Source organism: Copadichromis virginalis, linkage group LG23 (genome assembly GCF_057382275.1).
Source record: "Copadichromis virginalis isolate Kocher_CV1m ecotype Utaka linkage group LG23, C_Virginalis_male_GT1.1, whole genome shotgun sequence".
Lineage (NCBI taxonomy): Eukaryota > Metazoa > Chordata > Actinopteri > Cichliformes > Cichlidae > Copadichromis > Copadichromis virginalis.
In genome coordinates this window covers 20203962-20220148 of record NC_140639.1, presented here as the reverse complement: position 1 = coordinate 20220148, position 16187 = coordinate 20203962, and the positions used below count along the sequence as shown (strand labels likewise).

At 39.1% G+C, this 16187-nt stretch overlaps 2 protein-coding genes across 2 annotated transcripts; both read left to right on the top strand.

The window, feature by feature from the left end:
* The first annotated feature begins 10 nt into the window (after window positions 1–10).
* Window positions 11–5486, top strand: LOC146680741 (uncharacterized). The gene is made up of 5 exons (XM_085449578.1): window positions 11–86; window positions 687–1382; window positions 3870–4094; window positions 4183–4281; window positions 4696–5486. Exons 2-5 carry the CDS (start codon window positions 1089–1091, stop codon window positions 4801–4803), a joined length of 726 nt encoding a protein of 241 aa, XP_085305704.1. The 5' UTR covers window positions 11–86; window positions 687–1088; the 3' UTR covers window positions 4804–5486.
* Window positions 5487–5544: 58 nt separating this feature from the next.
* On the top strand, window positions 5545–14278 carry LOC146680740 (vesicle transport protein SFT2B-like). The gene is made up of 8 exons (XM_085448906.1): window positions 5545–5758; window positions 7404–7493; window positions 7578–7663; window positions 7806–7887; window positions 9013–9048; window positions 9138–9196; window positions 9295–9324; window positions 11783–14278. Exons 1-8 carry the CDS (start codon window positions 5690–5692, stop codon window positions 11817–11819), a joined length of 489 nt encoding a protein of 162 aa, XP_085305032.1. The 5' UTR covers window positions 5545–5689; the 3' UTR covers window positions 11820–14278.
* The last annotated feature ends 1909 nt before the right edge of the window (window positions 14279–16187 follow it).

Below are 16187 nucleotides of genomic sequence, written 5' to 3'. Positions count from 1 at the left end.
ATACCGGAACCTTTTTTGAAAAGCCAAAGAAACACGTCCGGTGCACGCGTGCGTAGAAGTGGGGTTTATTTTCGTCGGTGATCCAGGTGAGTGGAACAGGTGTGGCTCAAAGGTCATTATTTGTGCTTAAGAATAGAGTTTATCCTCGTTTTACCTCCTCAGCAGGTTCACTCCTGAACAAGTTGAGAAACTTTATTTATTTAATATGATTGTATTTAATTCTATAAAGAGTTAGAGAGCAAAAATCATGATTAGGACAAAATTGTATCAATTAACTAAAATCCAAAATCTGATATTGATAATTATTTTAAAGAAAAAATGTTAACAATTAAAAAAAATCATTAGTTGAAATTGTTTGTAATTTAAATAAATATTACAATTAATGTTTAAATACTGATATGAATACTGATATGAGGCATTTTCAGTTATTTAAAATATATATTTAAATACATTTTAGTACATTGATAAAGGTGCAGGATGTTCCATCTTAAATATTTGTTATAAAATATTATATTGTTAATTAGAATTTATTTTAAGCCAAAATAAAACACACAGGGCTGGTGTTGGTTTCCAACATTTATCAGATTGATTACACCATTAATCAATAAAGAGCTGGGGTGCAGTGAAGTGACACAGATCCTGTAAGCCTGTCCAGTAATCTCCCTGCTCTCTCTCCTGGATTTCAGTAGCTGGATTAACAGGCTTCAGGCCAGAGCAGCACAGAGAGCAAAGAGACGCTCGAAATACAGAAAACACAAACAATACCAGCAGTGAATGTGGAAGAGCTGGAGGCCGGACTTTGTGTGGACTTCGGATGGATCTGCGGGGGGTGGAGAAAGGTCGACAGTCAGGCCTGATCCTTGGAGGCTCCTCGGCTCCTGCTGGCCTCCTCTATGGCCGTCTGGTTGCCAAATGCTGGAAATGAGCCGCTGTGTTTCTTGTTTCTTCATTGAAATAATTTATTGTAGCTTTTAACAAAGTGTGCTTGTAGCTTTTTCACGATTTACACCACAGTTTTATCAGGAAACAGTCTGTTTGTTGCTGCTGTAGTGTTCTGCACCACAAGGGTAAACATACATATCCTCGTAATGGATCCTGACAGAGAAGAAGCTGAAGTATTTTCGGACCCCGAGGACCCATTTGCTCTAACAGCAGAGGATAAGGAACAGGAGGAGGATGAGGAGGAAGAGGATGATGATGAGGAAGATGCCAGGATTTTCAACGCTTGGATGCAGCGGTACCGGGGAGGGGAACAGCAGAGTAAAGTAGGAGAGGAAGAAGATGAAGATGACGAGTCAGAGGGAGGAAGACTTAAAAGCAGAAGCAGCCCAGAGCCTCCGGCAGCGGTAAAGTCGGGCCGCCGAGCATCACTGCCATGTCCGGTAAGAACACCAGTAACTGTACAACTCCAGACCAACTGTAAAGTGCAGTAGTGTGTGGTCAAAGGGAGGGGTAGTCATTAATGCTTGCCTTCTTTGATATGCTGAGCCATAGTCAAGATTCAAATGTTGTTGTGGACAAGTCGTCAATCACAGGAACTTAAGCACAAGAAGTTCTTCAAATACTTAAAAATTGGAAACATTCCTTAGTGATACAGTCCTAAGCTCAAGAGCAGACAGTAATAGGTTGTTTGTTGAGATTTTGTTCATTTTGTCAAGTGCTGTCTTCAAGGTCAAGAAAAAGTTCATTTCCTTTATCATTCAGGAAGAGTCATTTAGTCCAGACGGTCATGGCCATCTGGCTGTGTGGATACTCGGTCTAATTGGGATACAGTGGTCAGTCGCTCCTTTTAACTTGTGCATGACCTGCTTCCCGTCTTGCCATGATGGGGAAGGTAATGAGATTTGAATTCATGCATTGCAATATCTTGTCCACAGGCATTTGGGAATTTGGGAAATTCTTGGAGCCAAAGAGTTTTTTTGATGCAGTCTTTGGTCTTGCTTTCAAAGATAAGATATAGTGCTCAGGCTACCAGAAGAAGTTCAGTCTGAAAACTGGTGTGGGCATCTGATGCTCCTGGTGGCAGTCCCAGAGCACACTGGGTAAGAACAACTTGGGATGATATCTGGCAAACATTACTTAAGCCTTAGCTTCCCAGCTGAGGTCTATTTTTTGATGTATTCAGACTGTATCCAGAATCCATAGAGCTACTATCAGAGTACCTGGCAGGAACCTAATAATTAATCTAATTTGCCTCCAACTTGAACAAATCCTTAGCCTGCTACCAGAAAAACCCAACAGACAAGCATGGAGACCTTTCATGTCCATCCCACAAGGTAAACACAGCCATTTACTTTTCTGCACCACTATATAATTTACCCTGAAAAATACAACAATCACATATCACAAGAAAAATAACTGGAAGAGAGCATCATAGGACTCTGGAATTGAAAATGTGCCGGGCTTGCGCTTAGATTCCAGTGGATGGCAACCGATGATGCATTAAGAATGTCTGCCCTTTAACCAGTGTGGTAATTTAACTGTGGTTACATTGTCTGTGCTTTTTTTGGGTTAATGTCACAAACAACTTCTAGAAATTTGTAATCCAGTGCAAGATAACCCTACTCATGTTGTTGGAATATCGTGAAACGTGTGTCTTGATGTATCATCATGTATCTCAATAATTTTTAGAGAGATAAATTTTGCCAGTAATCAAAGTGACTTCATCCTTCTCTTGGAGGGACCGTGAGTTCACAATAATGTGTTATAATGGGTTCCGACTATGGATTGGGTGTGAGCTGCTGCCCAAAGTGAAGGAGTTTATATCAGGGTTTGTTTACAAGTCAGGGAAGAGAGGAGCACGTGATTGACAGTCAGATTGGTGCAGTGTCTGCACTGAGGTGGCACTGTATTTGTCTGTTGCAGTTAAAAAAAGAGTTAAAAGAATCAGATCTCACATAGAAGCAGAAGATACGAGTTCCCTTTGATGGCTGTGGTCTCCCTTTGAGACAGGGGATCAGAGCAGAGCTGCTACTCCTGCACACTGAAAGAAGCCAGTTGAGGTAGTTTGGACATCGAGTTATGATGCATCCTGGACGCCTCATAGGTGAGGGGATTCAGGTATTTGCAACCAGAAGAAAGAAGTTGGAGATGGTCTGTCCTCGAGTTGTCTTGGATTCACCTTGCTCCCCCCTCAGAGGTCCTGGAGGAGGTGGCTAGCGAGTAGGAGACTGATGGATATCTTGTTTCAAGACTTTATCATCTAGCTCTTTCCTTTTTTCATAACATTGTAGTGAAGGATGATCAGGAGAAAATGGTGCCCGTTTTAATGCAGTTACCATTACAAACCAGTTGTATCAGTTTATATCAGTCATACTTTCAGTCTTCAGGGTGTTCACAGCTCATGAACACTCTGTCATCCATAAACCAATGTCTTGTTTACTGTTTTCTAAGCTTCAGCTTTGCAGTTTGGTTATAGGGGAAGTAAAGACTCCCAGAGGTGCTAATGGAGCTTTTAGGTACATGTTCTTGTTTGTTTTTTGTTAATGGGATAACTGGATCAGTGAGTCTTTTGTTTGTTCAAGACTTTTTTTAACGGCAGAAAAAAATTAGAAACAAAGAAATAAAACTGTGTGAAAGAAGGAAGGCAAATATTTACAGAGAGTAATGAGTTAAATGTTTATTATAAGCAGTCCACTGACATTTCAGTTTTTTAAATCATCCTTCAGTTTTGTATAGTGAGTATTGACTTTAATGTGTACTTTTTAACTTTATTAGTCATATTTTTCTCCTTAATTTGCTTTATGATCTTATATACTATATTTGCAGTTCGTATTCAGCATTTTGTGCCTGTAAATTACTTTGAATTGCATTTAGCGTTTATGCTCCCTGCATCAAGTTTGATTGATTAATTGATCTTTTGTCTTCAGTCCACTCTGTCGGCCATGCAGCTGTCTCGTCTCCACTCGTCCACTCAGGCTCCGGTGACGGCGAGGGTTTTGTTGCGTCGCTCTTCCTCCCGCCGCCTTCTTCCATCACCTATGGAGGCCGCTGTGCCCACCTCAGAGCGCAGGCAATCTCTCATAACCACAATCCCCGAGGTTGTGCCACCTGAGAGGCGGGGACAGTTCAGAAGACGTAACGTCATGTCGCTGGTGTGTAGACGCACTTCCCGATTTTTATAAGACAAAATTAAATTGTGTTTTTAGGCTCTTTGTGACTTTAATTGTTTGTGTGTTCCAGAGCGATGCTTATAGTGTGTGTCTGATCTGTCATAACGACTTAAATAACGGCGCTGGCGGCACCAGAGAGCTACAGTGCACACACACCTTCCACAAAGAGGTAGCACATACCAGCAACAACATCAACACATAAACCTTTTCTTGCGTTAAAAGTTGGGCAACCATAGACGGGTCACAAGTAAACTCAGCACAGACAGATGGACCCTGGAGGGTTATAGAGGTCTAATGAAGGCCCTGTCTAAGGTGGATGACACTGAAGAGGTCAAGTAGATGACTGCAGAGTCACTAAAATAGGTTTAAAACAAGTTTGATTTCCCCCTTTTTAAGATTTGTAAGAAATGAAAGACATGTTAGTCCAGTCTTCCTCTGAGACATTTTAGGCCATTCATTAGTGAGAAAAAGATGCAACCACTACAAAGACATCTTTTTGACTCAATGGTCTTGTTCCTCTACATGCTGGTGCTCCAGGACTCCATGATGGTAACGTACTCTCTCATGCCTTCTCTCTCCTCAGTGTATCGAGGAGTGGTTGTGGAGGAAACAGTGCTGTCCAACATGTCACGTTCAGGTGTCCATGCCACAGCCATCTTACTGGAGCTCCAGCAGGGTCACAATCCCCTAACATCACCAAGAAAAATGTCAGTTAAACTGGACTTTATTGGATAACCGCTTTATTAGAGCCCAGTGAATTTATCATTGTCTTTCAGAATATTATCAGAAGAGGAGCCTGACTTTTGACGCAAAACGTTATTTAATAGATTAAAAGACAAAAAGATTAGCACTCAGTATTTATATAAGGAAACATCCTCTGTCTTTTATTTGTCTCCATTTTGAGCCACACTGGCTTCAACAACCAGGTTATCCTGAGAATAAGGGAGTGTATTCCCTGTTTTAACACCCATATCGTCTCAGTGTGATACAAATAAGTCATATAGTAAAGGACCAGCGCTGAAGCTGGAGAACAACCAAAATAACCTCATGTATGTTTTTTTCTTTTTGTCTTCTTTTTATGGCAACTTTAACAGTAATCAGTAATGACTTTAAAATAAAATGTAATTGTGTCCGAGGAGAAAAATATGGTGCAGACATAACAAATTCTCAGTCTTAGAAAAAGTTTGGGGTTTTTTTATTTCTAAAATTAATTATAGTTTCTTCTGCTAGTCTGTTATGCTCTGTTTTTATTTGTTTTTTTCTTGTTCTATATTTTATCATTTCATTTGTCTTTTGGTGTGAATATTCCTATATTTTATTTGCGGATAATCACTCAGTTATCTCTGTAATCAATTTTGAACGAGCTCTACCAATAAATGAACTGAAGGAAACAGCGCCTCCTTTGTGTGCATTGTGGCCAGGGGCGGTACTGCAGGCGGAAGTGCTGCACCTGTTGATGTGCTCTTCTCTTCGGTGTAACTTCACCGCCCCAAAACACCTGAAACTTCCAGCGCTTGGGAAGCTTCTGGAAATTTTAGAAGCGTTTTATCGCCTTTATTGAAGAACAAAAGGAGTTCATGGATAAATTGAAGAAGGTTTTGAGCGGGCAGGATGATGGGAACGCAGATGGGAGCGGCATACTGGAGGTGATGTTGTTTTTAGCCGGTTAGCTGGTTTCGCTAAATTAACCTGTTAAAACGGACGTAGTGCCAGAATCTGCAGATATAACTCAGCCAGGTGTGAACTCACAGACTTCAAAATGGTACTTTTAGATCCAGTGTGACTTGGACCTCCAGGGGAAAACATTATGTGTGATGTTCATCCAGAGTAAACCTTCGTAAAAGCGCTTTTAGAAAGTAACACGCTGCAGAACATGGCTGAGAAGTGAACCGATTTTAATTTTCCTTCAATGTCCCGGTTATTCTCAGATAGATATCATTACATGGATAATATATATAACGAAGAGGAACCTATAGTGTTTAATTCGGCATACTTGGTGTTATAAGATAAAAGCAAATGTTCATGTAAAGTATAGTTAATTCAGGCGAAACTACTGCTTCTTTCTGTTTAACCTCTGCACAAATCATAAAACTGCACTAGAAGTAAGGCAATAAAGTTACTTTTGATAGTTAATAACTTTGACAGTTGTAACTTAAGGAAGTCAATGCATTAATAACTTCCACATTTGAAATACTTAGAGGCTCGCAAATGTGCATTTCGGGGCGGGATTGTGTTTTTATTATCATCAAATTGACATCTGTTGGATAGACTACCACTGCTGTCATGAACCAGGGCTGTCACACTCATTTTAACTGTTAGGCCACATAAGCTCAAATACAACAGACCTCCCTCATTAAAGAGTATATGGAAGTTTCTGCTCACGCTCACATGAACCATAACCAGGATTTAAAAAATCTCTAACCTTAAATTAGAGTAAGACACCTGTCACCTCATCCACCTGACGGCCTGAGAATTAAAACAGCTCAGTTTCCCACACTCTATTGTCTATTGTCAATATATGCAGCTGTTTAAAGTGTCACATTTTCCCACACCCTCCCCACTTAATCATCTTTTAAATTAATAGTTGAAAGGATTAGTGAAGAGTCACTTTCCCTTTTCAGATTCAGCAAAGGTGGAAAAACTGAGATTTTAAACCCAGGTACTAAAGGTGGGAATCAACAGGAATCCTGCGATACAATATTATTGCAATTTTTTTAAGATTTGTGATTCGCTGAATAATTAAGTAACAGGTAAAATTTGTCTGTTTTATCCAATAAGGCAATGTTATTTTACCTCAGTTGTTTTTTTTAGTGGTGGTTTTGTGGTTTGAACTTGCCAAACATTTCCATCAAGCATCGCCACAAAATGAACAAAAGTGCTTTTTATTGAAAAGCTGGAGTGATGAATGAGCGTCCAGTGGGTCGAATCGGACGCTTTGGTGCCGTGTTAGACTCGCCTGCACTAAACAAGTGCTAAAACCGTTTAAATTTGGTTAACTGAAGAAGAGTAAATGTTAGTTGAACAATGTTTCTGAGATATTACACTTTAATGTCACAATAGTAACAGCTGTTATTAGTCTTCATTCACTTTAAAGCTTTTAGTTACTTGCCTTTGACACAAAGAAGAATAACCTAAAGACTCTTAATGTCAATTTCATGAATTCTGAGTCAATATACAATCTTCAATTTAAACTCCTTTAATACTAAAGTCACCAACTAAAAAATAAACATCAATAGCAAACATTTAGTCTGTGAGATCATCATGATGCTAATGACGACAAATTCTGTGCAGAGAGCCAATCAGGCATCGACGCTGTCCTGGGGGACACGGGTGAAGGGTTTCCTGATCTGCTTCGTTTTAGGAGTCGTGTGCTCCATCCTGGTGAGTAAAAGACACTCCTGGACTGTGTTTACTGTTTCTATGACAAAAGATTTGCTGTGGTGACTTCCTGTTTTCCTTTATCAGGGTACCTGCTTGTTGTGGGTCCCTGGCTTTGGTCTCGCTGTGTTCGCTGTCCTCTACAGTCTGGGAAACATCTGCGCTCTGTCCAGGTAATAAGCAGACCTAACCTGATACTACACTACCCATCATCACTGAGGGCCGGTATTGACTTCAGTGTTTTTATGAAGGGAAACGTCGTCCTCTAGTGGTAGAAATCAGAGCTTTGACTGACGAAATCTTTTTCTTTTTCAGCACCATGTTCCTGATGGGTCCGTGCCGGCAGCTGAAGACCATGTGGGCTAAAGAGCGAGTGCTCGCCACCGTCATCATGCTGGTGAGAACAAATAACTTTTCATTATTGTCTGTAAGTTTCTCAGTCATCCAGATCAAGGTAGTCTAAGGAGCTTGAAAAGAAAGCTACTGGACTCACTTAAGCTTCATGTAGATTTCACCTCTCATCCAAGAAGCTTCTTCAGCTCTTGGATGAAAGTTGAGACATCTTCACGAAGCTTAAAGAAGTCCAGATGTTCATTATTCTGTCCTCATGTTGATTTAATTAGAGCAATTTCTCAAATACACAGTGATGGAAGAAACTGAACACACAAACAGCAGGGGTCCAGCTAGGATTGTCACGATGGTAGGATTTCAAGCCCGATACTGATTCTTGGCGCTATAGATGAACTGGTCCCCAGTCAGTGCCGAGGTTGTGGGAAGTCCAGTCTAGTTTTTGTTCAGGAGTATTTTAGAACACAGTGAAATCAGTCAACAAAACCAATCAAAAATAAACACCATTAAAACAATGATAAATAAAAACCTGACCAGTGTGACTAATGTGAGAGGTAGAGGGCATAAAAACAGGTTTCCTATTTAAAAAATAAAATAAAATAATCCTCTCTGTATAACTTTTACATTTCAGTCATTTTTTTTTATCCACATTTGCATTTACCTTATTTATGTGTGTCTAAGGTTTCTAGTGGGTCTGTAGTGTAGTAGTTTACATATACAGGTAGTTCAATTGTGGGCTGAGAGGCATATCCCATAAGGTTTATTCAGTAAATCAAACATGTGGATCTACCTGCTGTGAATCTGGGAGCAGCTTAAAGTAGCTTTCATCTGTTTTTTGGTTTTTTTGGGGGTTTTTTGCATTTGTGTTGCGTTGGCAAATTTAACTGTGGATGAAATCTAGTTTAAAGTGTCTAATCTCTGTATCCAGGTTAAGGCTGAAGATGAAGTTACAGCTGAAGATGATGAAGATCAATTCAATCTTTTAATCACGGAGTGAATCATTTTTGCTTTGTCAATGTTAATAAAGCGGATTTCTCTCATAATTTGTCCAAACATGCTCCAAAAACTGAGTTTACAGGAATTTACAGGAAAAGCCACGTGACGTCCTGATGAACGACAGGTAGCTGAAACTCACCTGTAAGCTCCACCTGAGTGAAACTGTCTCTCTCTGCAGGTGTGTCTGGTGCTGACGCTCTGTGCTGCGTTCTGGGTGAGAAACAAACTGCGATGAAACGTTTGGATGCAGCGAGTCGTGTTGTGTTGTTTTTGTGTTTGATTCGTGTTGTTGTGTCTCTGCAGTGGAAGAACAACGGCCTCGCTCTGCTCTTCTGTATCCTGCAGTTTCTGGCCTTCACCTGGTAGAAAACACACACACACACACACACACACACACACACACACACACACACGTGTTACTGTTTGTTACCTCTCTGACTGCTGCTGCTGTATCCCACAGGTACGGCCTCTCATACATCCCATTCGCCAGGTAAGACAAACACACCTGATCTCACTAGTGTGCGTTTCCTCGGGAGATAAAAACATGATGGCGACGGGCGGTTTGGTTTTAGTCTTGCTTGTTCGAAGGCATAAAAAAAGTATTAACCTTTAAAGTGAATAACTTGTACTACATACACATGTGCTGCTGTGAAATTTCTGATTGTAGAAATGTTTCCTAGCAAGTTTTTTACAGTAGCTGACCTTTCTGCGGAAAGATCTTTGATATATAGACGCTTTGTTAACGTGATAGGCTTTGATTTGACTGTAATTTCCCATCATAAGCACGAGGTTGGTTAAAAGATAGTTTTTAATTTAACTTTCTGCTCTTACTGAGCATTCAAAGCACCGGACACTTATAGGTTGATAATAGCCATGATAATATTTCAGGTTCAGATTACTGTGTTTGTGCCTGCACATACACTTTGTCTGCAGTAGGTGAGTCATCCATTTTCAAACGACAGATAAGCATAACATAATGAAGAAGAATGAATAATAAATAATCCACACTCTATCATGAAGTGTATAAAAGCTGTAATTTGTTCCTCTGATTCACGGCTACCGGAACAAAGTTGTTTTTATGCCGTGTTACTCTGAACTTTATAAACCTTATGAAACTCCCTGTACAAAGTCATACAGTGAAGCAGAAGTAGTGAAACGAGAGAACTGCGATGCAAACTCAAAATGGAGACCATTCCCCTTAAAAGTAAAAGTTGCAATTAAGACATTTGGAAAAGTACAACTTTTGCTTTGAAACTGAAGATGTAGATGGCTCACTTTCAATCTTTCATTTGCACTGGCGCTGGCATGCAAGGTAGAGCTACCACTTGGAAGGTTGGTAGTTCGATTTCTGGCTGCTCCAGTCTGCATGCCAAAGGATCCTTGGGCAAGATACTGTGTATAAATGTGTGTCTCAATGGGTAATTTATACAAGTTGTATAAAATGATTTCAAAGCTCAAGCAGATTAGAAAAGCGATTTATAAGAACCAGTCCATTTACCATGCAAGCTGTGGGCAATTGCAGCAATATGCTAGCAATCAAAGCAACCATATTGAGGTTTTTAATGCCAGAAATGTCTGCATGTCAGACATTTCAAGCCTGCTTGGCTGAGGCCTTAGTTTAAAAACTCAAGACCTGCACACAATATTTCTATTCATGTCAAATTATTCTAAAAAAATATCTGATTAAAATATGTTGCTGAAGTCAAACACGAACCCATTTTTCCTCCAACTGTTAGAAAGTTAAGTTCTGTCACAGAGGCAGGATATTACTCTTGTATGTGGTGTATAAGCAAACTGCATGGTGTCAAACACATGTTCAGTTTGCCTGAAAATTCAGGACTTCACCAGATTTTCAAGGAATTTTGTAAGTGCAGGTCCATGAGATTTGTTTTTTCTCATGGAGCAAAAGACCTTTTCCATAAAGTTCTGATCAACGTTAAAATCCTGATCCAGGGTGAAGCGAGGTTGTTTGCAACCATTTGGTTCTGTATGTCAGGTTCGTATTTAAAATTTCAGTTTTCATGCTCGCTATTAAGTAAATGCAGGTCATATTTATGTGCAGCCTGTACCCTGTTTAAAAACAATGTTTCCTTTCTGTATACTCGACTTAACAGTGGTAATTACCCATGTTTTTTTTTTTTTTTTTGTTAAGCTAGATTTAAACCCACTTGCAATTATCATGTCTCTAACAAAATGCAGCATGGGGCAAATTGAATTAGCAAGGTTAATCCAAACCATTTCTACAAGCCTCTTTAATGCTTTCCTCCCCTCTACCCTTAAATATGCATTTTGATATACTGCATCTCAGTATATCTCAAAGATGTGGTTTGATAACTGTTCTGGCTTTTTCCAAACACAGCTTCATAGATAGTTAAGCTTCTCTATGCATCACTAATGTCTGATGCACACACAGTCATTTTGTTTTGTACGCAAGGCTGAAATGCGGGGTTATGGCAGAAACTACTTAGTTCAGAAAACTGCATCAAGGGTTAATTACCCCTATTCAGCCTTTTTAACCATAAGCCTGGTGGCGGGCCATTTTACATAAATAAGTAGTTGTAAGTGGAAACACAGCAAAATAAGATTTTGTAGTCATCTGTAATTTGATCTACAAGGAAGCATGTGTGGAGGGAAAAAGTAGTGTCCCCTGGATAGAGCTTTGTGGAACTCCAGATTTGTTTTCACAGCCAGTACCATTCCTGTTAGATCATGTTACCATTTCTGTTATAGATAAAAGAAACACTACAGCTATGACTAACACTAATGGAGCCATAAAGTATTCCTGTGTGAAACTCTGTCATTATAGCTGCTGACAGAACCTGATCATTTAAGCACTGAAGCAAAATAAAGTGGAGTTTTTCTGGACTTTTTTCAGCGTAGTTTTGTTCATTTGTGTTTATCTGCAATGCTTTTATGTGTCATTTTTTTTCTCCTTCTTTCATTTTCAGAGATGCCATCATAAAATTATTCTCACTATGCATCTAGGAAGCCCCGCCCTGTTCTCCCACCCCTCTGAGTCACTACCTGTCTGACCAATCAGGACACAGGATACTTAATGGTGGTAGTGGTGCGTTTATGTTAGGCTTTTGTTAACAGTTTATAATGCAGCTGGAGAGTTCATAGTGCCTGAATTCCTTTAATTGGTTTCTATTTATTTTCAGCAGTAAAGAAACAGTTTATTTCAGCATCTGATGCAGCTGTATGCAGATCTAAGTGTTCACTCACTGAACTATTCTCTTAAGTGAATAATTATCAAACTGTTTTGGTAGAGCTGGACGTCTGGGTTTGAGATCAAAATGTGACAGTTTAACTTTGTTTAGTAAATTAGTCAACAGAAATCAATGATTTTAATCATCAGCAAAATATTTGAGTAAATCTTTTTAAGCTGAAATATGAGAAAAATCACCTAAACATGATTAAAACTTTAATAATCTTTGCTTTTGGGGGGATATTATGTAGATAATCATATTACTAATAATTCAAACAATCAAAACAGGCAGTAAACCCCTTATAAATCTTTTATTCTAATATAGAGTAAAGGACGTATACCAAATGCAGAGGCCAGGGTTTGAGTCTGACCTGCTCTCCTGGCAATAAAGACTTGAAGACAAAAATAAATGTTTATTTAAAAAATAAAAACTCAAGAAGAAACACTCAGTATTTTCTTACATGAGTTTAAAATTCAGTGAAGCAGCTGCATTAGCATGTGAGATAAACCAGGTCCCACGAGTTTCTCTTCTCATTTTAATATTGATTTGAAGTGTTACTGATGTTCGCATCTTCCTGTTTTGTTTTTTGTCCTAAAATTTCAATTTTCCTGAAGTTGTTATCACAGCACTTTCCAACTCAGTATCTGTGGCAAGAAGTCATTACATACATTTGAACAAATTAACATTTCAGGTGCAGTATGGGTTTGTTGATTCAGCTCATCTGATTCCCATCTTAAGTTTTCCATTCACAAAAAGACCATTGCCAGATATTTAGTTTGACTTTCTACTGCCAAGTCTCCAGGGGGCGATGCAGATTTGATTTTTTTTTTTGTTTTGATTGTTTTTGGCTTCTGTTGCAAGACAGAAACAAACTCTGGTCTGTGGAAGCTCGTTTTCATAACTGCAAAAAAAAAGAACCCATCACAGGCAGCTCTAAGTTATTATTTCAAAATCTAGAATTGCATATTTTTAAATTTCAACTTCTTAATGAGCTGAAATTTTGACTTGCAATTAATTTTCAATTCATTAATAAAGTCTTTTTCAGTGGTGAAAACAAGCTTCCATAGTGGCCACGACTGCGTTCAGGAGCATCAAATGTTAGGTACTCGTTGCTGTTTCCAGCACAGCTGCACATAAACGGATCAGCGTTCTGTCGCCACACGGTGTGCGCTCACTTTTTCTTTTGATCATTTTACTTTTTAAATGGATGTTTTGCCTTAAAAGTCAAAGTGTTTTCTTCTTTACTGTAATTTGTATATTTAATTTTTTGCAGGATTACATGATTTTAATACCAAATCTTGGTCATAGAGTTTCACGTGTTAGAACAAACTTTTTCTCAGGTGAAAAAAAACCATAATCTCTTTTGTTTCGTCTCACTTTGAACTTGGTTATCTGCTTCTTTTTAAATTGGTTTGCACATTTTTCCTCATCCAAGAGTCAATGTTTTCATATTTATCCTCTAGACTTTATTTAAGGAGCTGCTTTCTTCGTCTGGGCCCGGAGTTCGCAGATATTTAACTGAAACAGTCTATAAACAGCAGTCCAACATTTCATTTTATTTCAGTATGGACGAGTAAACAATGCTTTCATTGAAAAAGAGTTAAAATGACTTAAATCCACTCTCCATTAAGTTTTTCCAGATGTGTTTTAGTTTCATTGAGATTTGGAACAGCTGTTTTTGGGTTTATCAACCCTTCAGAATTTAGTTTTCCTCATTTGTGTTGCCTTACAGACGGTCATTTAGTACTTTTAACCACACTACAGAGCTGTGACTGAAATTTAGATGCTGGACGCTGCTTTTAAAACTGGTCATGGATTTCATGGTCCTCTCCTGCTTTCCTTTATTTTCTGTTCCATGACAGCGTCAGACCCTCATAATAAATATGGCTGAGGTTTCAAATAATAACATAGACCTATGTAAAAGTAAAGACTTTGACAGCTATGAATACTTTGTTTTCTAACAGTACAGCTGTGGATGTTTCCTCTTCAGGTTTGGTTTGAACTGAATCATGCAGATCTACTTAAGTAGAGTCCCCGATTAAATATAGGAATAGAGCAGAACAGGTCACCTTTATTTAACTTGCATTTTCACTTTTAAAGGTTGTGAGGTTAAAATATTTTTAGCCAAAATGTTTTAGTGCAACTTTAACTCTTTTAAAACTGTATTTGTTTTGTCTGTCTGCAGTGTTAAACTGTGAAATTGTTACTGATTTTATTTCAATAAATGCTTCTGTATTTAAGAAACTGCTTATGTGAATATCATTCAGCTCAACACAAAAACTTCCCTTCATGAACTTGCGCGTGTGCGTGCATGTGCGTTCTCTCCTTACCTGCCTCCCTGTTTTATGCCAGTTAAGTCTCTAAAGCCTGTAATCTCCACCCGTCACTGCCTGCTGATTAAAACACGCACACACTCCCTTTTTAAGGCTCCATGCACTGTCCAGATATCGGATGTCTTTCCAGATGTTCCCCACTTGGATCTGACCTATTCTCCATTACATGCTGCTCTCAACAGCTTCTGGTGTTTTTCTTCAACACTGTCATATGACATTTAAACGTGCGCCAGGGAGGCGATTGGTCCAGTGACGCCTGTTTCGTTTTAGGTGATTAATTGGTTGATTAAATGGACGGCTGATGTCACGTTCAGGAAACTGTTCAGAGAATATTCCAACCCCCTTTTCTGTGCATTAATAAAGTTAACGTTCTTCTCAAATGGCTTCTTTCAACACAAAGGAGTAGCTGCTTTACTACCAGCATTTTTCAATTAATCCTGTGATAAAAGTACCAGCCCTCATAAGTTATTCAGCAGTGTTGTTCATGCCAGTTGGCACTGTGCTCACCTCAAAGTTGTTACTGCATCGTAAGTGGACTAGTTCTTGTATCTACCTGAGCAAAAAGTGCCTTTAACAACCTCACATTGTCTAATTAACACAAGCACTTTACCATATGTCTCAACTATGTTCTCTATCTAACAATAACAGTCCAATGAACACATCAGGAGCATTCATGCCACAGGATACTTTGGCTACTAGACTGGAGCAGCCATGCTAATACTAGATTATCAAGATCATCAATTAACCAAGTATCAAACCAAAGTTTCACCAATCTAGGAGCCCATCAGCTGTATTCACCTGTAGAAGCCACAGGTGAATACAAACCACGGGTGGTTTAGCTAGCAGCTATCTGAGTCCTTGCTTTTTATTCAACATCCATTGTTAATGAATGTATGTAAATGAAATCAAGCCAGTAGAAACTTTTGCTTTCTACATAAGCAGAATAAAATGTGACTTGTTAATAGAACTCCAACTCCAAACAGAAACCAGAGCTTCCAGTATCAGAGCTCACGTTCTGGACATGCAGAGACATCATTTTCATAAAGAGCGATCTGTTTGCAAGGTTCATGAATGGACTTCAGACAGCTTCTAGATAAGTAAGTAGCTACATTTTTTAGTCTGAATATTTTTGTGAGTGAGAGATTTCTGTTTTCCGTAAATGTGCAAAGAAATCAGTCAAGGCCTAGACATAAAGGCCTATAGATTGGAAGGTGATTGCCTGTTAACTATACTGTGTATACTCTGATCGACGAGAAAGTGGTTTTTGGCTGTCGTTAAGTGAAAATGGTTGCAGAAAACATGTATGGTGTTGCAGCACAGACCTTGTGATTGCTTTGGTCACAGTTTGCCACAGTTCCCCGTGGAAGATGCCAATTTGTCTGCAAACACTAACGAACCACAGAGCCATAGATCAAAAACAGCAAGTTTGCCTGTCAAAATAAAAGTTGCCTGTTTTGAATTGTGTTGCTTGTCAGCAGTAAGACACAGCGTTGAAGATAAACAGTCTCCATTTTCAGTTTGTTACACTTTTTTTTTTATGTTTTCCTACCGCACGGCTAGTAGTCGGCTGGTGTTTGCAGATAAATCGACATCATCCATGCAAACTGTTTCAACCTCCAGCAACCACTCACTAACCAGTCAGGTAATATGCATGTTTAACTGGGGAATGGTGGTTGCAAGGGGGTCAGCCACTGGTCTCTGACTGAGGCCTTAAATGGAGATGTATGAAAAAAACATGCATATGCCTGCTGTGGTGAGCCCGTGGGGCAACCAGCCAACAGTAACTTTTATTAACACTGTAAATAAGACAA